The following is a 25,784-nucleotide window of genomic DNA, read 5'->3' on the forward strand; positions in this document are numbered from 1 at the left end:
CTGCTCTCCTCTTCAAGCTGAGAATCTTGTGCTGCCTCACCATCTTCACCACTGTGCTTGTGGGTAACAATCCTCTGCACCAGAGAAACTCCTTTCATCCTCCAAAACTTTGCAAGAGAGTGCAGTTCAAATGCCAAAGGAGGACAAGTTGTAGTTGTGCTTTCATTCGCAAATGCAAAGTAAGAGCTACAAGGAACATAAATTATTTGTCATTAGGATCAAGCTGGTCAAACTACACAAAGTTGGAAAAAACCAGGGTTTTCTTGAGCCACTGTTCAAGCCATATTTGCCAAAATGTTTACCAGATTCTTGACCTCTTCACTGAACCTGGGTGGTTTCTTGCAAGGCTGAAATGACTGATGTGGAATTTGGTGGGTTCTTTTATGGGTTAACCCAAACACAGATGAAACTTGGCTGTTGCAGCTGAGTTCCACTTTGACATTTGTTGGGTGTGAAACCACACAGACTCTAACTGTTGCAGAAGGTTTACATGACCCCTTCCAGCTGAGCCAGATGAGTTCCATGCAGGTCTATAAAGGAACCCATAACCCACAAGTCTTTATTTTATTGCTGGAGTAGCACCCAGAGATGATGGGGTCAGTACCTAGGAAAAGGATGGGGTTTAGGAAGTAGTGTTATTACACTAGCAAGGGGAAAAAAGGTAAAAAAATGGACAAAGAATTAAAACCCCAACTACAGGATATTTCTAAGCATAAATATTCATGTGTGTAACAAGACACACCTGTGTCTGACACAGAAACACTAAATCAGCCATTCGGTTCTGCCTGAACACACTGAAGAAAGGACTAAAACAAAAAAACTTACAGGCATGTTTTCACTTCACCCCAAAGGAAAGCTTTGTCCCAGAACCCATCGGGGAAATGAGCACTGGAGGTGAGTTATCCAGGTCTCAGGGTTGGGAGGGAAAGTAAGCAGTGATAACATATTGATTGCTCTCTGGCTGCATGGAGAGGAGAGGACCTACTCTTTAGCCACTGACCAAGTCTCTACCACTACTGACAAGTAGAGATTTATGGTTATTCTATATATTGTATTGTATTGTATTTTGATGCAACACTCCCCCTTGAAAATTCAAAGCAAACACTCGGACTCACCCAACGTGAGCTTTCTCCAACAGATGTGCACCCTTTGCTATCAATCACCTCTCAGATGCCTGTATGTTCTAAATATGCATGTCTTCCATCCACCACCAAACCAGAAGACATGACACCGGGACATTTGTCCCCCCTTGTGACTTCTGGGGATCCTGCTGTGCCAGGAGAAATCCTCAGTTTATTGGCTAAACTCTGAGATGGATCAGTGAGGAGTTATTTATTCAAAGAGGTACTTCAGTGAATGAGGGCTGCATCACCAATACAGTGTATGGAATCTGTATTTAAAACAATTGAAATAGTCCAGAGAGTGGAATAACAACTGCAGAAATGATGGGGCATTTATGTTGGTGTGAAAGATTTATAGCAGCCAGAGATAAAAGTGACAGAGAAATCTAAATTACTAACATGAACAAAGGCTGTAGCATGGGATGAATTAGCCAAGCATTGTGTGTGCATAGCTTATTTTGATATATTTATAGCTGAGAACTCTTCCATAGTCATGCCATCCCCAAAGAAGGTCAGTCCTGCACTAACTTCACTCATTTTGTCCTTGTACATACTTGTATTTGTCACCTTCCTGTGCTCATCCCTAGTTTTCATGCCAGCTGCTCACACAATCTTCTGTACTCTCCACTCATTCTTCTTGCCTTAATACTCTTTAAAGATTGCCCCTTAAACAAATGGATTAAAAAAATTAAATATTAAATATTTAAAAACTAATTTAAAAATAATTATATATCAAATGTATATCAGATACTGGTAATCATGGCTGAAAGATAAATGCCCTTCTTACATTTTGAAAGCAAAGACCCTGATCTGGGTGAGTAAAGCCTCTGGTCCTATCAGGTGACTGACCTAGCTCCAGCACTAGGTCTGTATTCCCCCAAATGATGGAGAGAGCAATTTGTCACTTACACACCTCAAAACTGCAAATCATTAATAGCACTGAAAGCGAAGAATTCCACCCCAAAAAAGTAAGTGGTGCAGGCTCTGTAGTTTGAAGTCCAAATCAATAACAGAAATGAAACCTACTGTTGTTCTTTGACAGTGGATTATTCTGGTTAATTATCTGTGCATTGACCCTTTTCACTGGAATCCTTTAAACTGAAGTGCTTAGGAACAGGCAGCTCTTACCAGCGCTAAATCCAGGGCAAAAGTGAGTTGTTTTGGTGTTTTGAAAAATATATCTGTCGAGATATCCAAAGTGGTCTGTATCTGTCTCCTTTCTCAGACTCATGATGTGGAAAATGATCATGATTTATCAATAGTTGTCTGTGTCACTGGTGTAGTGATTTGGCAAATCATTAAACTGGACACCTGACAGGGAAATATTAACAAGTAGGCCAAACCCAAGGAAGTTCTGAAGTTGGGCTTTTCTTTTTTTTCCTTTTTAATGTCTTGTCCTTTGTTTTGATCTGTAGTTTTCTGGTGTGTCGAAAGAATGCATCTGAAGGGAAGGTACAGCTCTGCTTGCAAGGGGAGCTTTAGGAGAGGAACATCTTAAGAAGTTTCTTGTCTCTTCCCATTCACTCAACTTTTGATCCACACTCTAGGCAGAAAGGGGGAGGGATAGGGAAAAACCCTACAGTTTTAGAGGCAAACAAAATCCGTGCATGGGTTTTATTAACTCCCAGGTGAAGAAGACTTTTGGCAAACACAATCAGAACATAAACTTCAATATCACAGCTCTCTACAAGCATGTACTTGTATGCACACATAAACCAGGGAGAGGGTGGATAATTCCAAACAGAAGACTGGGAAAGGGAGAGGGATAACTTCTGGAGGAGAGATACTCATAATGACAGTGATTCTTGCTGTTTGTACTGGAAACAGGTGACACTGTCAGTCCACTTGATCCCATGTTTCAGCTGTAGGCCTGGAAAAAACATGGGAATTGGGCATGAAAGATCTAAATGATGGCGTCACGGAGAAATGGTTGGCGTCTTATCATACATGCTGAGGGGGTGTCAGGCAGTAAATTATTCTTGGTTCAGGCCATATATAGGCTTAATTAAATTTGGATTCCACATATGAATCCAGTAATTTTTATTCTGGGCTATGATGATGGTTTAACCGAGATGCCAAATGTTCATAAAAACTTCCTACCAAAAATGGGAGGAGTAGAGAGGCTGATTATTCTCCAAAAATGGATATTTGGGTCCAAGCAGATGGATTAATCTAGCACAGTAGTGTCTAGTGTGGTATGAGTTGGCCAGCTTGGAAAGCTTGGCTTTCAGTGTGAGCAGAAAACGTCCAATACATGAAGACAGGCGGCATTCTTAGGAATGCTTTACAACCATAGTTGTGCTTTAATGCTATCAGCAAGTCAATAAAGGGAACCATAAATGAATCCAGACAGTTTGCTAAAGTAAGTACATTTCTAGCTCATTTTTTGCCTTTATTTTCTCCTGCCATTTCTTTCTCTGCCACTTTATGTTCTCATTTTCAGTTTTTTAAAATCAATTTATGTTGTTTGTTATATGTTTGTTAAGGCTTAGTAACATTCATATATTAGGTTGACTGTATGTTTATTATTCTAACATCTGTGTATTTATTATGGGAAAATCTATCTTTACGAACTTGCACTATATCCAATAAAAACAATATGGGGGAAAAAAGGAATTGTACAGCTGGAAACAATTTGGAGGGGGAAAATGAGTTGGAATTAGATTATTTTAAATATGATATAGAGCAGGGTACACACTTCACTGACGGAAAGGCAGTAATTATCTTTGTCATAGCAGTAGGTGCTATGATTGGTTTAGGCATTTGTCAGCTTTGGGGAACCTCAATTGCACAGTGGCTTTTGGACCTAATGTGGAAAAATTTGGGGTTTTTTGTTGTTGTCGTATAGCATGGGCCCGGACAGCAATGTCCTTTGGGCATTCAAGCAACTGAGCAGAAATAAATTTGTTTTCAGTAGTTTGAACTGGATTTCTCTGTTGGTGCTAGGATATACTAAAAAGCCTTCCAGAATGAGGGGTGACTTCTCAGGCCATGGCATCATCTTTCAGCTCCTAGTACAGTGGGCTGTCTGGGATTGCAGGAGAGAGGTGCACAGGATGCATTCAATAAGCTGCAATCTGTACTAAGGATGTGTGCCGCTCCAGAAGATGATGTAGGACCAATACAAACTGTGTCTTTACTGCTCATGTAGCCAACTTGGAGTGACTGCTGATGTCCATTTCCCAAGATGCCATGTGGAGTCATTGCATTTGTATGTTTGATTTAGTTAAACTATGAATACCATGGCAAATTAAATGATCTGTGGCTTAAGCAAGCATAACTCTTATTAGAAGCACAGTGGTGCTTACCAAGATGTGTATTTCTTGGTTATTTGGAGAGGAAACATTTTATCATTATTAGCCTGAATGGAAAAAAATAAATAACAAGACATACATGATGAACCTCCACCACTAGCAGCTAGTAAGTGGCTGGCAGGTAGAGGCAGACAGTAAAGAGGTAAAACCCCCAAAATCTGTGGATTTCCTCTGCATGCTCATTTTGCAGAAAAGTTTTACCACCCTGCATCAGTCATTGCAAAGCCTTCTCTTAAAATGTCTCAAACAGCACCTTTATTTTCATAACTGGCATGTTGTTGCTGGAAGGAGAAACTAAAATACCTTTAACCTTGAGAATGTCCAATCTATTTGTTCTCACTTATTAGTTATATCTTACTGCAGAAGGACTCTGGTGTGCCAGTGGCTATCCCACCAGTTGCCTTACAGAGGCAGAAAGACCATGCTGGAGCAAAGCTGAGCTCTTCCCCACAAAGCCCAGCGTGCTGGTCTGACTACAGGCACTGAGAAAAGTCCTCAAAGGCAGGCTACCTTAGCAAAACAATTTCCTCAGTGCACTTTATCTCAGCTGAAAACAAAGCATAATGTGATAATGTGGCAATTACAAGGAGAGGACATTTCAGTTTGCATTATCATCTTTGGGGGAGATTGAGGAGTTGATTCAAATGGTCCATACTTTCTTACTGTAGAAGGGTGGATAAGCTTTTTGTTATCACAAGTAACAAAATAAGACAGTAACCCAAACCAGAATAAGAAAATAAACCATCCCAGCTGGCAGTAGCTGAGGTTGTGAAGGAGCAGTTAAAAAATTTATGGAACCACTAAGGTGCCTAGAACTTGTATTTTTTTAACTGAGAAGACAGGCTATTGTGGGAGTGGTAGGTTCAGACTCATAGTGTCTGTCAATTGGATGTTTTTAGAAAAAGAATAATATCTTTTTATTCTAAGAAAGTACTGTTGTTTTAAAGAAACATCCTATTTTGTCAGGATGGAGGATTCCCAGCTTGATGATTTAATTTGAACATTTGTGGGTGATAATTTCTCTGTGCTTTAAAAATGTCCTACATGTCAGAACCTCAAAATTATTCAGAGAGACCTTAGTAATGTTTTCAAAATACATTGTAAATCACAGAGGAAAAGACAAACATAAATGGACAGTATAATTTGTAAATTATTACTTGACCGAAATAAATTTTTATTTTATTTTACTAGAAAAACGGTCAGTTTGCTACATTAATTTTATAATCGTTATTTCTTTGTCTCCCTATAAAAGAAATAAAAGCATATAATAGTCTGCAGCACATAATAATTTCCAGTCATGAAGAGACAGATTTTTATACATCTCAATTTATCTTCTCCACTTCCTTGCCTTTTTGTAAGGTTTTACTGTCTAGTATAACTCAGTTGTGTTTTCTCTTCCCTCAAGGGTCATGTGTGTGAAGAATAGTATAAATTCTCTTAAATTAAAATTTTCTCATTGCCATTTAAATATTTACCTATTTGGCAGCAGACTTTCTTTAAAAGGCAGATATCCTTATTCCAAGCACAACACTAACATAATACAAGTACTTGGTGAACTGTGTGTGGCTTGCAGCTGGATGAGGAATGGTGGTTATTGATCTGAATGAAATCTGGAATTTCCATTTTAAGGAAAGGGCTTCTGTTTCACTCCATTTCATATAAAAGCGAAGATTTTCTTGGAACAGGTGCTTTTCTGTAAACATTTTCAAATTTAAGTACACTGACATACCTGACTGTGAGCAATTCCGAACATTTAATTTTAAATTTGTTCCATGCATTAATGTAATTTAAATCCAAGAACTGTAACTTGGGAGACTCAAGTCTCTGGATCTCCTGAACTCTGCTCCCACATGCTTCCATGGGTATTCTGGGATGTAAGATCCCAGAGCACTGCACAGCTTGGTAGGAAACATCATACAGCACAACACACTGTCTTCCTGTGACCCTAAACCTCAGATCTCCTGAAAAACCAATGGACTGACAGGGAGATGGGCTTTAATACATCTTTCAGACTATGGTTCTAAATGGACCCTTCTTGTTGTATGGAATTACTCCATTTGAGTATGGAAAAGAAGCATATTTTGAGGGGGAAGGGTGGGCACTCATAACTTTTGGCATTTGATCATCCTACTTGTGTACTTAAGGGTGCAGTTGAAAGGGAACAGGAGCATAGGATGGGGTCTTGGGTCTGTGATGATCATTTCCTCCTCTGCATTGGCCGGAACTAAAGTCCTCCACTCTTTTAGCTTTGTAGCTATTCAGGGTAACATTTTCCATATTACTTTTCTAGTTTCCCTTGGGATGAGTCAGTCAGAGGTCCTGTGGAAATGATAGCATGCAAATTCTAGGCTATGGTTTAGTTGAATACTGTACCAAAATTTGGACACAGGGCTAACTTTTGATAGCAGCTTTAAGCTTGGCATTTTCTTACTTCCAAGTACCTCCAAGGAAGATTGATATTAATTTAGTGTCATTTTTTTCATATCAATTTTTAATAAAATTGCTGAGTACAAATGTTCCATAGCACGCCGACTCATTCAATACTTCAGCCTCCCAATCCTATTGGTCAATGACTTAGAACATAATGCATGGTTAAACCAGGAAGACAAATGGCATTAAAAGTGAAATAAAGTGGGGCTGGGCTTAATCCAAAAGAACAGGGGCCAAATTCTTATCCTATTGCTGTCACTAGAAATTTTGCCATTGGTTTCACCAGAACCACTAAAATGTCTCCTGGCTTTTGGTTATGAGCAGAAGTTGAACATGAAGCCGAATTTCATAGAGGGACTCAGCTAAAACCCAATGAGTTAAATGGCAATCAACCGTACAACATCTGAGAGCAGTACAGAGCAACTTTGCAAACAGGCAGGTGCTGCCAAACCTTGCCACTGCAGAGGAAGTTCTTTATGGAGGGTGACAGGGAGTGCAGGGCAGCACCTGCTGGTGCGTGATCCCGTAATAACTTGGGGTTCTAATGACCTTAGAGGTTCCCTGAGCTTTACTACTGCGGTTAAGTGTGTTGTCAAAATCTCTTCCCTAGAATTACAGATGATAGGTTTGGTCATCTAGTCCAACCTCTACATCAAGTAGGACAGGCTAAACATAACATTAGACTTCGGAGTTACATGTGTAGCAGCATCTGTTTTTTTCCTCCTCTGTTGTTAGGGATAGGTTCTGTTTGGTAAACTATCTGTTTCTAAATTGAAAAGCTTGAAATGCAGAGAGAGGCATGTATAAGCATTACAAAAAACACAGCATTTGTTATCTGCACATTTTGGTTGCAAACAAATATTTTAGCATTCAGGATTAGATCACTGATCCATGCAGTTTGCCATCGTGCCTCCAGTCACGAGCAATTTCTTATCCTAACAAAGTGGCTGGTGCATTGCAAAATATTACATCTGACAAATACCTCATTTTCTAATTGACAAAATTTCCTTCGTGCGTATCATGCCTGACCTTTTAGCATTGGATTAAATTGGGCATGACTGTAGTTTATGTCTTACTGACGTTCATACTGTGAAGTATATTATTGTTACTGATAGAAGAGGAAAATTTTAAAAAAGAAATAAAGCAAGCGAGCAAGAGGACTCTATAATCTATTATTTGGAGGTTTGAAAAAGTGAATCTGGCATTGTAGTTCTAAGGTAGTCATTCTCTGAGGATTCAAACTGGCCACTGACTCCAGCCATGCTTTTTTTACCCAGTATGTGCTTAACTTTAAATGGGCTTGAGCCGCTGAGGTGTCTTTTTGGCTTGCTCTCACCCCAGACAGCTCACTGGTGCACTGGGAGAAAGCTCTTCTGTCTCTAGACAGAAGCTCAATAGACACGCACAGAACTACTGTAGACTTCACAGTTTTATTCAGGTTGCTAAAATAAAAAAAGTTTATAATGGGCCATGACTTTTTTTTTTTTACCTGTTCACTCATTTTTTCACCAAAATATGGAAACTCACTTTCTGTCTGATTCAACCTCCAGCCATCTTGTTCAAAAATATCCATTGTAAGTCCTGTCAGACATGGTCAGTACATCCTTGCAGCTCCTGAGGGAAATGGCACAAAGGTAGAAGTAGTTTCTCTTTGCTCCTGAATTAAAGGGTTTCAGACAACAAAGGCAGAAAAATGAGAAGCCCCTTCCTCACTTCTTTCCTTTGGCCCAGTTTCAGATCACACAGCTCCAGGCATTTGCATAAGATGTCTGAGATAGAAACCTAGTCAGGCTTTATTCCTTGTATGGTCAAAGAACAGGGAGAAACACTTCCAGAGGGTGATTTGGATCTTAATTTGACTGCACAATGGTCCTTGTTGCCTATCCCGGGAGTTTAGACTCCCTTAACACCTAATTTCTCTTTGTGTTTGAAATGTTTCCATTACTATGTGTGTAGCTTCTCAGGGGAGCATTTGGTCTTCTCATAAAGTCATACCTGCTTGCCCCACACAGCAGACATGGACACTTGATCCTCATTTAAAGTTCTACTGATTCTTAGTACTCAATCACCAGTAGTACCTGCAAAAGTTGTCTTAGCTGAGGACTTTTAGACAGATAGTGGCAAAACCCAACAATAAATGCTGCGACCGCAGGCGTAGTTCGACCGCTAGTCTTTGGAAATTTAAGAAGTGGGAGTCCAAAATTGCCACCAGATGGTGCACCTATTTAGCAAGTGACAGAGACATGTTCCACAAAAAATGGAAGCCACAGCCTCTAGCAACCCACCAAGCAGCTTCCCCTGCTCTTTATTCTCAGTTGTGATATAAATTGAATGTGTTTGAAACATGGACCTGCTGGTCATGCTATCCTGTTACATTTAATATGGAGTATGTTTTCAATCTTTGTGATGGAAGCCTTTCAACTCTCTGGCTAGGGATGTGAGGAAGTGGGAAAGAATGAAGCAGACCTATAAATGCAAGTGAAGGGAGGGAGAAAGAAAAAGGGATGGGCCAGAAGCAGGACAAATTGGTAATGACGAAGTGCAATGACAGGATCCAAAATCAGAAGTGGCCAGCACAGAGCACTGGTACCTTGCTGTTTTAGGCTGAGGCAGTTCTGGATATCAATGGTGGGTACCTGCCAGTGTGTTTCTGAAGGATAATCTTGATGTCTATAGTTTGCTAATGCCAGTATCCCGAGCAGAATCAGACACGGTACTTCATTAAGTGCGCAGCAAAGGTGGTGAACTTTCCTACACAGTCAGGTGGGTTTTGTTCTCAGACTGCTTCTCATTCCTAAGCATTCGGGTCCTCCATACGCAGAGAAGGATTAGCACAAATTGACAAGCGTGTATTTTCTGCCATATTTGTCACAATGACAAAGGATCATGTGGTTCTTTCTACTAGAATTTCTGGACATCAATACATTATCAAGTGTAGAACATGAGCAGGTGTCTGTTCCCATTCTACTCTACTTCTTGCTTTAAGGAAAATTCTAAAGTAATAACTAGGTTCCCGGCAATCCTATTTCATGAACATGAAAAAACTTATGCAGAAGCAAATATTGTGTCTCATTCCTTTGCTTAAGTGGGTCTTTTACTGATTTCTATTGTTATGGTGCATTTAAAGTTATGCCGTGAATAGAATTTAGTATATTGCTAAGAATGATTAATTAGAAAGATTGTTCTTTTAGTTACAACTTCACCAGTGAAAATGAGCTGAAAGTTTCCTGAGAGAAAACATTTGAATGTTCTTTAACTTGAAAAGTAATCATACAGAATGGATAAAATATTTTTCATTCTCTTTAAGCTGAGAGGAAGGCATCACATTGAGAAGCTCAATACCATTCTCTTCCTATCCTTTTTCACATGCCTGTATCTCCTAGTTCAATGTAAGAGAAATCATTTTATGGTGAAAGCGTGGACCATGAGATAATGGACTTTTCTTGTGACCTTGGCAAGTCACTTCATACCTTGCTCTCTGGAAATCAAAGATGACAAATTTCAGTGAGGAATTGAAGTGGTTGGGGACTAACCTTGACTTAAACATTTGGGATGTGTCTTCAAACAAAACTGGTTGCTGTTAAAGTCTTCTTACTCAAAGAAGAAAGAAAAAGGAAAAGAAAGAAATACTGTGGAGGAATTTGGTCTTCTAAAAAGTGAGTCCAGGCCTGAAAAAGAAAATAGTAAAAAGTAGAAGAGGCCTAGTAGGATTATTAGCTTAGTTTGCAGGAGGAAGTTTGAAAACCCCAGGTAATTGTCCACTCAAATTTCACAAAGAGAAAATACTGAACTTATGTTCAGTACTTACATGTAACATAGGAGAGACAGAATAAAGCCCACAGGGAGAGTAAATTCTGGTTGCTTATTGTATATAGCCTGTGATTCTTTGAGTAAATCTTCTTGTCTGAGTTCCCTCTTTTTCTAGCTACTGGTGCACTGTGACATCCTGACACCAGAAATGGGGCATTAACACTTTTCCCTTCTTCTCCTTTCTCTTTCTCCTTGCTGTTTCCCATTTTCTTTTACTTCAGCAGTTCAGTAATGCTGATACCAACTTCCCTTCCCTTTTGTTTGCTTTTCCCTTGTCCACTGATCAACCATGTTGATTATTACACTGTAGTATTAACTGTAGTATAAACAGAAGCTCTGAGCAGGAGATTTAGCTGGGTTTTCCCTGCCCTCTTATGCAACCAAAGGTTCTGCAGCACCCCCTTCTTGTTTGTTTGCAGGGATTAGTGGCAATACCCCACATACTGCTGACATAATGAGGCATAAGCTTCACTCAGAGAAGGCAAGACATTGTTTTTTTGAGAGACCCTGGACTATTGTGCTAGAAGGGATGGGCATGGAGAGTTTGAAAAGTGGCAGCCTACCCTCAGAGCTGAGTGGCAGGAAGATTGCTGATTGCACATCATGAAAGCATTTCCTCTTCATCTTGAAGTTGGATTCAGAGTGTCTGCATGGGATATCTCATACAGCAGCATGTGCATGCTGTCAGTTTGTGTTAAGCAGAAGAACATGACATCATGTGATAGACAAAAACACTACTTGGTACCGTACAGCCCGATCCAAAACTTTTCACGTGAAACATTTGTTTTGTTTTGGTTTTAAGACATTTGCCTTTTTAACTGGTCTGTTTTAATTTGAGCTCAACCTGAACCACAAACGATAGATTTGAACTTTCCCAGAGTTCAGCGGTGTTCAGATCTGGCTTTTGGTTTGGCCCATCACAAAGACAGGGGTCAGCTCCAAAGTTCAGATCTGGAAATGAGCTGCTGCAAAGTGGGGGGCTGGAAAGATTATTTAGTGGGACCCATATCTTGCTTTTATGGGGGATTTGCAGTAGAGACACTTGTTAGTGGCTTTTGGGAGCAGTTTCACATAAGCAGCATCTTGAATACTGGTATTAATAGCTATTGAAATACTCATGTACAGCAGAAAGGCCCTTGTTCCTCCTTTCCTGCTCATAAAGCCTGGATCCTGGTCTGAAGAAGGAGTACCTTAAAAACCTGTAATTTTTTCTTCTTGTCTTTGTTTAAAACTCATCATTCTTTTCTAGGGTATAGTGCTTAAGAAAGATTGGCCATGGGCTAGAAATTTGGTATTTTAATTCTTACACAATTTATTTTTTTTCAGCAGGGTTGTTATGGCATTTGCCATTAGTCAGTCTCTTGCAGGCTTGGATCACCATTTTAGGATGAGCTCTCTCAGTCCCTAGCAAGACACAAGCTTAACACTACACAAATAATGAACAGCAACCACTTGTCTACTAGATCAGATAACCTGACCCAGTGGGGTCAGCTGGACAGGCTCAGATTAAACACTGATTCACTATCTATCACAAGTCCTGAGACTATTCAGATAACCCTTCCTTGTTTATGTGAATCTTGTCACTTCCCAGCTCTTGTCAGGACCAGAAACTCCAGAGCTGAAAAAAAATAAAAAGGACTTTGCTCTTGTGATGCTTCCAAACTCATTTTGCAAACCAGAGAGGTTTGGATCAGAATCTAAACTTTGTGTATTTATCCAAACTTCTCTGAGCTCTTTAGTCTTTTAAATCTCTTTCATATGTGTGATTTGTGCTGTGTCTTACTCCCTGGGGTTACAAGTGTGACTACCAGGCAAGGACCCTTTAGGCACCAAGAAGGGTGGACATCATTACTTGACCCTGTCTCTCCTCCCAGCAAGATGTACAGGCAAGTATAAGGTGAATGCAGCCACACAAGCAGTGTAAAAGAGCATTTGGAAAATATTTAAGCAAATTCAAAAGCAAGTCTCAACCCAGCCTTCCACCAGAACTTTCTCATTCGCTCTCCACAGCCTCTGAGCTTGGGGAGAGGACTGCAGTGACTGGCAGGGTTACTGCCCAGCCCATCGGCTGCAGCCCAGGAGATGTGACCTCTGAGCAGACTTAGCAGAGCACAGACACATGCTGGGGGTCTGCCAGCCCAGCCCCTCTGCTGCAGCCACCAGGGAAGGGCTGGGAGGGGTGGGCTACAGCCAGCAAGGCACATCTGCTGCCATGGGCAATATCCAGAGAGTGAGAATATCCTAAACAACCATGTAGCACTTGCTGTTGCCTCCCGTTCCAAACTCTGCCTTTCCAAGAATGCAACAAACCCATTAAAACCCCCACACCTACAGGATGGGTCACCTGTGACAGTGCAAGTGACTTGCTTGTGGAATTTGAGTTGGTCCTCTAAGGTATCCTGCCAGGAATTTATGTGAGCTACAGATTTGTAGGACAACCTTCATACAGAATTATCCTCCAGGAGACAATCCAACAGCAATTCCCAGCAAATGTAGCAAGAACCTCTCTGTTCCTGTTCAGAATTTTTACAGAGGAAGACACATTCTGGTATACTATTTGATGCAAATTATTTTTCCTTTTTTTGGTCAAATGTAAGTCTTTTGTCTATGTCTATGCACTTTTAAAGAAGAAGGCCACTTTGAAGAGCAGAGTTTCCAGACAAGAAAGCATAACAATCTCTGTGCCTGGAAAGTGCTGTCCTTGGCACATAGGAGCTGTTTCTCCATGACCAGCAGCCTGAAATGCTTTTCAGAGCTCCCAGTCTGGCTGTCACCTTGTTTCAGTTTGGGCAGTATGTCCTCCACATCCACTGCTTGTACCACAAAATGTTTTGTAGAGCAAGGTATTTCTAGAGGTCATTAATGCATAGTTATTTGACAGAATGCTCATCTTGTGTTGCTGTTGCAGTGAGAACTAAAAGGTCAGTGGTTATTCCATTTCATGGTATTTGTCTGGGTTTTAGACTGGAAGTCTGAAAGATAATTTAAATGAATATATATGTATTTATTAGACCCTTCCTAGGTCACATAGATGCCTAGTGCATGTGATTCAGTTTAATACAAGATACTGCTACTCTTCATGAATCTTACTAATCATGACTAAGTAGAATTAGTACTTTATATAAACTCATCTTAATTCTGTACTTGATAGAACCAAATTAAATGATACTAAAAAAAAACGACTCTAGAAAAATATATTAGAAGAAGTAATATTATGTTCAGAAGAATGTCTTTTTTACTAATCAGTGAAACCAACAAAGTCATCTCCTGTCTTTTCATGTAAAGGAATCTTTTTTTCCCTAGTCAGAATATTTTAAGGGTGGGCTCTCCTTTTCTAAAACCACCATGTCCCCTCAGCAATTACACTAAGATGATTGCTGCCAGCAGAGTTGGAAAGACTCACTGTGCAGGGAAATCTGGTTTAACTCTGATGGGATAAGTTTAGACTCTCCCTTTCTTTGCATTTTCTACTGCCAGTTTTGGGGCTTCCCCATGCAGCCTGATACCTTCTGGGAGCCTTACTTTTTTGGTTTCTAATTCTGTCAGTGCTTGGTGAGGCTGGATTTTTGTGCCAGCCACATGGAAAACGCTATGTGGAAGAACATCTGACGGACAGGCTTTTAGAGCCACCACCCTGTTGCAGATTTAGCTCTAGGTGATCAGCTCTCGCCCTGTAGATAGAAGTTATTTTGTATCCCATGCACATTAGGACCTAGTCTGAAGCCAGTATCTCATACTTGCTAAATGTCCTGGGCTATCTTGCTTTGTATGTTTCCAAAAGGAGGTTTCTAGATTTGTATGTATGTATGTATGTATGTGTCTGTCTGTCTATCTATCTAATCTATCTATCTATCTATCTATCTATCTATCTATCTATCTATCTATCTATCTATCTATCTCAAAAATTTGTGGGCTAACACAAAAAGTGAGTACAAGAAAAATGTTTCTGCTGACAAACAGAAGATCCAGCTTGAAGCTGCCCATATCTCATTAGCAGTCAAGAAATGTCATTTCCGATTGGGGATGTGAAATCACTGTGAAACAGAACAAAGAGAACCTCAGGAATTCTTCTGGGATGACACATTAGTTATTTTTTAGTCAGTAATTTTTTCCAAATTGTAAGGAAAGGAAGGATATGGATCCATGCTAAGCAGGTATGGCATGTGAGGATGTGTGTGAGTGTGAATGTAAGGAGTGGACTCCAGCAGCCATGTCCTTCTCTGGCAGGCCCTGGGATGCTGAGCATTACTGTGTCAGGTCCCCCTGTGTCTCTGGCAGTAGACATCCAGTTCAATACTGTCTTGAACAGTGGAAGGGCAGAGCAGAGGATTCCCGGTCCCAGGACTGCTGCTCCTCTCTGGGAGGGCTCCTGTCCCACCATGCAGCTCCATGGATATTCTCCTTGGCTTGAATTTGTATTTCAGTTGTCACTTGAGAAGATTGCAACTGAATCACTCTGTTACCTTCTCACAAAAAGAATCCAACAAGAGGACAGCTGGTCCTCCTGCGGGTCTTTCAGTCCTTTGGTGCATACCTTAACCTCCTCATGCCACTGTGAAAGAGGGGTAATTATATCTCTTCTCTTGCCCTCTCCAGCTGAAAGATGTGTCTTCTTAAGGCAAGGACTGCCTCTTGCAGAAACAGATTTGTGTCTAACACCAATTTCATCCAGGTATCACTCAGATATTTGTAATTCAATTATTTTGGGGAAATGGCTCATTCATAGGCTCTGCACAGAATATCCAGGTAATATTCATGAGTTAACTAAACCACTCAGGAAGCAAGATCAGAAATTTCGTCTACAGAATGTACAGAAACCCATCCACAGACACTCTGGCATGCCCAGGTACAGGAGCTTGGTGCTTACAACAACCTGTAATTCGGTGGACCCTTTAGAAGGTGTTATTTGACATGCTCCTACAGCAAAGGACAGGTATGCAGAGTAATTTACAAAACAAATGGACATGACCACTGGCCTTAGGGATTTGCTATCTGGGCTAGAAATTGCATAAGATAATAGAAGAAAAGATGACTTCATGCAAATGACAGTGCAGATTTACTTTTATAGAGGTGCTCTTCAACGTAGTACAGTTATGTCAGACCACTGAGATGATTTAAGTTAATTAAAATACTGACCCAGTAAAAATTCCACTGAGAAGGTCTGATTCTGCACAGTAGTGGATTTTTAATATTCGTGAGTATAATAGAAGAAATGACAGAGTATTTGTGAAATAGGGTCCACAGCAAAGTCAAATACAGTGACAAAACCACTGAATAACTTAGATTGGTAGTATCCTACCTAGAGTGCATCCATTCTGAAATGATTCACTCACAGAAGGCTCAAGCTTCTAAAATCTCAATAATGCACATGAAAATCTCAGTGGTTATGGTAGCCACCTGGTCTGCTCTTGTATCTCGATTAACAGAGCATGAAGTTGACTTGATTGCAAATGTACTTTAAAAACGTAGTTGTTAGTACTGTCCTCTGTTTTCTTCTCAGGTTCAGAGTTGAGGTTTCTTTTCTGCTTGTTTTTTTCTCCTGTTTTTTATTATGTGGCAAGCATCATTTCTACTTCTTAAATCCGAGTGGACAATGTTTCACTTGCTGAGCACCACACAGGTACCTCAGAAACCTTTAACAGGCCATATAGTGCAAGAATACTGTCAAGAGAAACCTAAAAAAGAGATAAAAATATCTCTCCTCATAGTTACAGATTCCCTTCCCTTTATCCTAAATATTGGACTTCTTTTTCTCTGTGAAATGCCCTTCAAAAGAGAGACTGTAATGCATTGTCAAATCCTACGTAAGCGCTGCTGTTAACAAGTTGAAGCATTTGAATTATTCGAATAGAATAGAATAGGATAGAATAGAATAGAATAGAATAGAATAGAATAGAATAGAATAGAATAGAATAGAAATGTATAACACATCTGGTTCCTCACAGACCCGTTTAATTTAAGGACACTGGAATACTTTAGAACTCAGTTTCTCCAGGATGCCTTCAGGATTCCATGCTTTCTAGCAAGGGGTGCAAAGAACTTTTTAAAACCTCAGTACACTGCAAGATGTCTCCAACTGAGCTTTCACATACTGTTACATATCAAACCTCTTGTCATCGTTGAAAAGCAAAGGCACCAAACATTCAGCAGGGAATCATTGAGTGCCACAGTGGGACATCAGCAGGTCCAGAAGAGAACACAAGCAGGAGACGATCTCTCTGCTCTGGCTCTTGCTTCCCACATGCTACTTTGATAGTATTAGCAGCAGCATTGTGAAAACACAGCCTTCTGTGACACACACACAGGCTCCTCTCAAAGGCACAGTGCATCTGGGAACTACCCCCTCATGCTCCTCAAGCCATGCTCTCGTGCACTCTTTAAATGTGTGCTCAGCACCATGTTCTGATTTAACTTTGACAAAAACAAGTAGTGGTGATTTGGGACCAAAATTTAATTTCACCATTTTCTGTAAGAATTGGATACAGTTTGCTTCTTTAGGGCTAAGCTGGTAAGAAATATTTGTTATGGCAAATATAATTTTACAGTGGAGAGCCCAAAAATTTCATATTTCTCTGGGCACTGCTAAACATCCTTTAAAAGATTATAGAAAACTCACTAACCTCACAGGAACTGTCCCAGAAAACTTCACCAAGGGACATGTTGCCAAAAGACAGTCAAAAACACAACAGAATTATGCTCACTGGAACAGAAATGCTGACTATTGTTTAAGGTTGCCAGGACTTAACTGAATAAATTAGGGGGTAAATTAAGTAAAAAAATCCCTGTAAATCCTTGGAAGACTCATTACAGAAATCACTGTGGAAAGTAACGCCAAGCCTTTAGAAAATAACCATGACATTCAAAAAATGTTTGGAAAAATGTGAAAAGGAGAGGCAGAGTAAGTATCTCTTTTTAATAGACATGGTTTCAAAAGCATATAAAGAGTGACAGCAAGAAGCTGCAATAAGGCTAGTGTGAACTATTTCACATGTACAGCCCATTCTAAAAGAAGATTTGACAAACCCACATGAGCCACAGAAAATAGTCCAGTTGACAGAGCAATTCTAAACTGATGGCCGAGTTCCTGGCACCCCCAGCCATAAAAACTTAGTGGGAGCCTGGAGATAAAAAATGCCGAATAAGAGAAGAATCTTTAAATAAACCATTATGTCATATCACTACACATGCTCAGCTTTGAGATCTGCAATTTTCTCTGTCCTGGCCATGTGTAATTAAAAATAGACACCACAGACAGCCTAGGAAAAAGCTGCTGTAATCACTCCTGCTCTAGCTATAGTTCAACTAAATAGAACTATATGGATGAAACAAACTTAAATAAGACTATTTTAATTAGACTGTAGTAGAAAGTAAGGGGTTTAAGGAGGAAAAGTGAAATGAATGAATAGTGTAAAGATAATATTACTGACCATGAGCATCAGCAGGCTCCATGAGACTTGACCAGAAAGTCCTGCCAGTACCAGATATTCAGCCACTCAGCCAGTACCAAGTGCATTGCTCAGGAGCGCTTCTGAGCATAGGTGCTACAAAGGAATCTCACAACCATGGTATATCTATTTTTTCTTTTTTTTTGACAGAAGGCTACACAGAAATCAATGAGTTGTCAGTGAGTAGGAGGTGTAGAACAAAGGCTGATCCACTACTAAGTGGAGTGGACCCCTGAGGAAAGTGCAAACCAAGGATAATATCAACAAGGCTGAGCACTTCTTGCCTCAGATTTCACTTAACAGGTGAATGGTGAGCAGATGGTTATAAATTAATCCCATCAACAGAGGAGAACCCTCTGAGCATTAGCAAGCAGTATTTGTCCCTGTTGATTGCCTTCCAGTTAGCTGTCCCTCATCTCAGAACATTTAATAGAGTCAGTGTATAGCTGGTTGTCCTTACAGCCACAAGTGCTGAAAACTTGTGGAGAACTCTAATTAAGAAGAATTGAAAGGACAAATGTATTGCCTTTGTCTAAGAAAAGAAAAGAAAAAAGAAAGAAAGTAAAAGAAAGGAATTGTAGGACCAATCAGCTTAACTTCAGTAAATGAAAAAAATATGGGAAAAAATCCCCATTTGTAAGCTCATAACTAAGAACAAGAACATGAGTAAGAGTCAACCAGGATCTGTGAAGAACAAATCACATTAAACCAATCTAATTTCCTTCTTTGGCCACCCAGGGCCTCAGAAGCAGAGCAGAAGCAGTTTATACCATATATCTTGGATTTAAAGGGAGCTTTTGACATTGCTTTATATGACATTCTCATAAGAAAAATAAGAACACGCCACCTGGGTACAGACCATCTAGAAATCATACTTGGAGGGTAGTTATCGAAATGGAAAGGTGTGCTGACTAGGTTTCTTGTGATCTATGCTGACGCTGGTACCAGTCAGCATTATACTCTTGACTTGACCAAGACAATACGCTGTGATCATTGCATTTGTGAATTATATTATGTTGGGAAGGACTACAAGGAAACTGGAGGAAGTTGGGGTCAAAATTGAACATGATTATGGATAATGATCCAGAAAAGAAGAAAAAAGAATTAAAGCAAAGAAAGAGGAGGCAAATCAGAAAGGCGAAGATCAGTACGTGGGAATGATCATCTGCACAAATGCAAGATGGGAAACATCTGGTGTCAGCAGCTGCACAGAAGACGGCTGCAAATTGAGTAGGAGTTAAAAGTGTCCTGCTGCTGTGAAAAAAGGAATGCTGGGGGAAATAAACAGGACTGCAGCATACAAGGCATATGAAGGGCTCCTTCTGCTCTGGCCTCAAGGAGGCAAGAGTGTAGTTGGTGGGAACACCCAGTCACATCTCCAGCACTGCAGCACTAACCAGCCAGCTGGGAGAGCAGGGGCAAGGCGCAGAGCTCTTGGGGGTGCTGGGCAAGAGCTGATGATGCAACACATCTGGGAAGTCTTTACATATTTCAAGGCTGCTGCTACAAGGAGATTACCCTGCTCTTGGCAGCTCTAGAGAAAGAAGCAGTGGGTTTGTTCTCAGAAAACCAGTTTTGGGTTAATATTAGTGAAATACATACCAGTAGCAGTCCTGAGATACTGGTCTAGATCCTGGAACCTCCTCTACTGAACATCCTTAAGGATGGGAAGAATAAAAGCTGTTGTGAGGAACATCTGTCTTATTAACCTCTATCAGGGTTGATAGAGTATAGACGCACCTGAGTTTCCTGCTCTTCTGCCTTAATACTTCTGCCTGTACAAAGGGGTTTCAGTGGCCTTTAGTTCTGACATGTAGCACTGGGTATAGAAAGTTAGAGGGACAGAGAAATTAAATTAAAATAAATGTGTCCCTACCTTTATAAACCAAGAAGCCCAAAGTTAATTACACTGAAAATGCAAATAAAGGATCTGCTCCAGACAGTGAGAAAGCTCCCCCTGACTTGTATTGCCCTTGGATCAAACCCAAAAAGAAGAGCTTGCATTATTTTCCTTGAGAATTGCAAATATGTGTGTTGAATAAAATACAAAATTACAAAAGAAATAAACTTGTCTGTAAAACTCTTCATCCAACACTACTCAGGGTGCTGTTGTCTGAGTTTTAGTTTACTCATTTAATCTAGATGTATCTATTGTCTTTTGCTGTAAAAAATGACTCAATCTGTCATCAGCTTGCCAGACTTGTTGAAAAGGGTAAGTTTGTCAAAAAAATTCGAGTTCTGCTGTGGTTAATTTCTTTTTCCTGTTGACCTACGTTGTATTGTGTCATATAACCAATCTGGAGTCTTGTGTAAGTGCATGAAGAATTTGTGTTGTTTAAAACAGTGTATAGTACTTTTTTCTATCATTGGTGATGCAAGATCTAGGAAATGACTGGCAAACACTGTATGTTCTGTAGTTTAATATTTCAAGTTAAATTACAGTTCTAATAGCTGACGTTCAGTAGCAGCCTTATTCATCTAGCTGCTGACATGAGTCATTTCAGGATGACATGTGCAATAGCAGAATTCTCATCTAGTTGCTCCAACAAATAGATGTCTTGCAAATAGCTATGGAACAGTTGAATCTTTAACCCTGTGCTCACAGCTGAATAATTGAATATGTATTTAACCTATGTGATTCTGAGCTGCCTGTGGCTCCAGGCTGAAAATACTCTGCTGAATCTGTGCATACTCGAGTCTGGTAAACTACAGCAATTGTGGAACTTGTAAGAATTTCCACATCAAACCATACTAAGTTTAGTGCTCAGTTAGAAGTCTAAAACTTAGTCAGAAATGACATCTAAATGAGGGGTAAAATATAGGCTACTCCACCACTCCAAGGACAGATAAAGGCTCCTTTCTGCCCATCTGCTGAAGACATGCACTAAGGAATCACTGGTCCAATATCTGTCTGAGCAGCAGCTGCCTGCATTGCTGGCTATTAGAGCACTTTCAAACTACAACCCTCTGTTGGAATGCAAATGAACTCAAGAAAATGGCAGTAACTCAGACTGGCAAACCACAGACTCCTCTGATGGCCTGGCAGATTGCTAGGAGTGGTCTTGAGCACCATCCCAAAGAAAAATGGCTTAATTTTAATTAATACTGGCAGTCATCTCCTTTTGGAGTTACTAGATCAGACAGTTATCAGATCAGATGTTTAGTAGTTCATGTTACTCATGAAGACATCCCTTCTATGTTTTGGGTATAAAGTCAGAACTGTCATTTTTGACACCAATGCAGGTATTTCTGACAGAGAAATGGGTGAATCCAAGGGTTGCAATAAAAGCCAAAGCAGTGTCTTTTTCACCAAAATGAAAATCTCAACAGAATTATTCTAGTCTATATGACAGAAAACTTTGGAAGTCAGATGATAATTTTTCTTCTGAGACTGAAAAACTAAGTGTATGCAGTACCAAATAACTAGATAATCAGGATATTCACTGGAAAAAGAAAAATCAAATCCCAAATCTACTACTACTTATGTCTTCATTCCGTGAACATTTTTGGAAATACTTTTCTCCTTTTTGTTGCAGACCAAGAATATTTTTGAAATCTCAGAAAATTTTGTAAAATGAGATTATTGCTCTCCATTAAGGTATCACAGCAATCATTACTTAAATATTTTTAGCTGCCTAACAAAGATTTGCTTAGAACTGTTTCCAAGTGATGACATGCTAATGGAAAGCTTTGTGTACAGCCGACATTGAGCACAGAGGTTTCCCTCCTTTTCCCATCAGCAGTTTCTGATTGACTCCACTGATCCTGGGACCTTAGCAAACTCTTTAGGAGCACAAGTGAAGTTTTAGAACATCCTCTAGTTAAAAAAATAGTAATCCCCCAAAACCTTAATTCTTAGCAGGACAACTTAATTTGCTAATTTCTGAGACTTCTTATTTTAGAGCTGCATCAAAACAGGAGAGTAATCTCTTAAGAGAGTCAGTGTAGTTTCCGTTCTATATTATCCTATGATTTGAGAAAATTCCATCAACTGCTTTAGCTCTCAAATAGATAAAGGGAAGATATTTTCCTTTATTGTTGATGGTAGTCAGGGGGAGAATGGGAATGAGGGAGAGAAAAAGGAAGATAAAGACATTATTTTCTTTCATTTTATAAAATTGATCAAGGGAAGCAATGTGCGAAAATTTACAAAGGAGTCACAGAAAGAGTGACAATAAAAAAATGTCTTACCATGTACTCTGGAGTCATGGGTAATATATTGAGCTTAAACACAATATATAAGCAACTATCACTAAATCTCTGAGTAAATCTACTGAACTGTAGATCACAGCTGCTATGTTCCCTCACAGGAATAAGTTTCTTCTTGTTAATGAGCCTTTCTACGTGTACTTCATGTAGACCAAAATTTCCCTGGGTCTCATTTTACATTGTTGTTTACCCTCATCCTGAAGAAAAGCAAACTGTATGTATATATATGTAACTTCTATTACATCTCATGCTTCCAATATTTCAATTTATAGATTAGAAATATATTTTTTTTAAAAAAGAAGAATGAAATCCTGCAAGTCAACAGAATATATTTTAAAACAAGAGTCCCAGATTTGAATTCAGCTGGCAAGTGTAGAGGAGTGAATATCAACATGTGAAGATCACACTAGAAATTAGAACAGTGGTTCCATAACTGTTTTGGATTGCTATCAACCCTCAGAATTTCTTATGGACCACCAGGCATCGTTATCATCAAGCTTTTAATTGAAAACACTATTTAAAATAGTGTTTAATACGGCTCTGTGGATTAGCTGTGAACCCTTTACCGTGGCCTCCTGGACCACCAGTGTTCTGCAGACCACGGTTTGGGAAGCACTGAACCAGACTGCACACATCGCACACCCCAACAAAACACTGCTGTGTCTGAAAGCAGAGGCAGTCCTGCAACTGCACCATCTACTCAAATAATGCACGTATCAGTTTAACCTTCTTGGTAGCTGAAGAACACAGAACCCTTTTGTTTTGCCTCTACCCAAAGTTTCTTTTTTATTGCTTTGGAGAAACAAGCGAATGGCGCCAAACCTCAGTTTCTGATTGTTTCTTGTGGGATCTTCCTCATACCTGGCAATGATGTAATCTTTCAGGAAGCTATCTATTAAAATAAGAAATATAAATCCCACCATACATAAATACTCCTGTGGAGTTATCATTCCAGAGTAGTTATGAGCTCTATGAATCCAAAAATTAAAAAATTAAAACTAACTTCTAAACCATTTTTTTCCTTCCTCTTCTGGAAAATTTGTTCCTTTTTTTTCCCTTCCCAAATCCACTAATGATGCTAGAGCTCTGTGTGTGGTCATTAAAGCATTACAGCAACTTTCTGCAAATTTTTTACAGTTACTCTTTGGCTGCAGCAGTACAGGATTGTCTGTTTATTACCAGAGAAACACAGAGAGGGAAGCACTGAGAAGGGAACTTGTGGGGTACTGTTATAAATAAGAGGAGCAAAGCACCACGATCCAGCCCTGTGTGAAGTCAGTGACAGAGTGTGGTCTCACGGGAGAGCGAGGATGGGCTGTACCTTCCCCTCCCACCGTTCTGCCTCCTTGCACCTCCCAGGCACCTCAGATAATAGGTATAGAAAGGGCCTTATTCACCTTTCCCCTTGTTATCAACATGGAACTGGCAATCAGGAACCTTCACCAGTAGCAGCATTATAGAAAGAAATGAAAAATAATCTCCTTTTCTAAAACAACTTTTAAAAAAATAATTTGCTTCCATGACAGTTTCTCACCTACTTTGGAGAGAAAATAATGCTGTCACAGCAATTTTATACCTTTTGTATGCTCAATAGCCATGGTAATGCAGAGGTTTGAGTCAGAGTGGGAGTGGAAAAGGGTCCCTTCAGCAAAACTAATGCACAGGAGAAGTCTGCAAGGGAAAGGGCTGATCTCTACCTTGAAAGGAAATGAAACTCACCCAGTTCTTGTCTCTGTAGGTCTCTTGCAGTACTTTAAACTCAATATCAGTAATGGAATGGATGCTACCCAAGCATTTATAGTTACATTAATAATCAGCCCCATTTGTGTCCTAGGGTTTTTTTGTTGTTGTCAGAACAGTTCTCTCTTTCCATGCAGTGCCAATGCTTAGAGGTAGCTATTAATTCACTTTTTATTCATCTGAAACAGATAAAGTTCAGCTTGCAAACCTGACTAGACAGTGTGAAAACAAATCTTGTGGCCTCACCTCACCGCTGTCCAGATTCATTGCCAAGTTCCCCTCTGGTGAAGGGGTTTACGTGGGACTCTCGCATGGCTGCATACCTGGGGTAATATGCCCAAGCCTAGCCAAGCGTTTTAAATATGTGTGGAATTCTGTAAAATGAGAAATCCACGCTGAGGAGTAACGCTGTCCTCACACTGCTGCCTGACGCCCTTGCTGTAGATAATGTGTGTGCTTTCTGTAGTGAGTACGTGCTGCCTTTTTGCCAACCCATCAGCTTTTGGCTTCTCTCCACAGGAAGCAGGGAAGCTGCGTTCACCTATGCCATTACTGCTGCCGGGGTTGCACACGCTGTCACGGCCGCCTGCAGCCAGGGCAACCTCAGCAATTGTGGCTGTGACCGAGAGAAACAGGGCTACTACAACCAGGAGGAGGGCTGGAAGTGGGGAGGCTGCTCTGCGGATATCAGATACGGCATTGAGTTCTCCCGGAGGTTTGTTGATGCCCGAGAAATCAAAAAGAATGCACGGAGGCTGATGAACTTGCACAACAATGAGGCTGGAAGAAAGGTATTCCAGAAAGGACAAGGGATGGGGAAGTGTGTGCTGGTGGACGGGGGGAGGCTGGCTTGGTGGCAGGAGGCATTTCCTGAGAATTTACCCCTCTCTGATGTTATCCCGACCTCAAGTCACCGGATGGCATCTATCGTTCACCTTTATTTTCCTGTTTCCTTTTATTCAGAGCTGGTCAAGTATTACAGGTACTCCTGTAAAAATTTCTGCTTCTTAAGCCTTCTTTCCAGCCCCCTCTGATAATAGGGAGGACCTTGCTGGATCTGTTTGGCATAATGATAAATCACTGATTTTAGTCCAATTTGCAAAAAACCTAGCAAGGGATGTCGGGGCTTGTGGTGGGACAGAACTGAGTGGTCTGCATCGCTCAACTTTCACAGCACTTCCAGATATTTATTCCAGCAAAACCCAAATCAGGTATTTGACCCCAGCTCTAATGAAATGCACATAGTAGTACACAATGCCCTTCTTAGCTGATGCACAACTGTCTCTTTGTAACTAAAAAGCTACGAAGATTGGCATAAGAAGAAACAGTTTCACGTCTACAACCATGACTGTATTGCTTGTCACGGAAACAATAAACATCATGGAGCTATGCTGATTTACTGTTCACTAATAATCCTCGTAGCTCTCAAAGCTTGTCCTTTTAAAAGTGTAACAAGTCTTTCTGCATCATATATACCTACCTCAGGAGAGATCATAGCCTTCAAAGTGTTTTCCCCCAGGAAAAGCCCAATATACCAATACATCAATCCAATAAAATCCTTCTCCTGTAGTCCTCAAAGTAAGACTGAATTTTCCTCCTCTAAAACCATGTGTGCTTTCAGTCCTGCACTGAACACTGAGCAGAGAGAGTAGAATTGGTGGTGACAGAAACAGGGTAATTATCTTTCTGCCTGGGTCTTGCTTATTAGCACAGCT

The 25,784-nt window shown here is 40.2% G+C and overlaps 1 protein-coding gene across 5 annotated transcripts in view; it reads left to right on the top strand.

The window, feature by feature from the left end:
* WNT7B (Wnt family member 7B) overlaps window positions 1-25,784 on the top strand; it is a 93,869-nt gene that overhangs the window by 54,094 nt on the left and 13,991 nt on the right. For all 5 annotated transcript variants that reach the window (XM_033058936.1, XM_033058935.1, XM_033058939.2 and 2 more), the window contains exon 3: window positions 24,589-24,860. In XM_033058936.1, the coding sequence (XP_032914827.1) occupies window positions 24,589-24,860 (272 nt within the window). The remainder of the gene's footprint in view (window positions 1-24,588; window positions 24,861-25,784) is intronic.

The sequence above is a fragment of the Catharus ustulatus genome, chromosome 4, assembly GCF_009819885.2.
Source record: "Catharus ustulatus isolate bCatUst1 chromosome 4, bCatUst1.pri.v2, whole genome shotgun sequence".
Classification (NCBI taxonomy): Eukaryota; Metazoa; Chordata; class Aves; order Passeriformes; family Turdidae; genus Catharus; species Catharus ustulatus.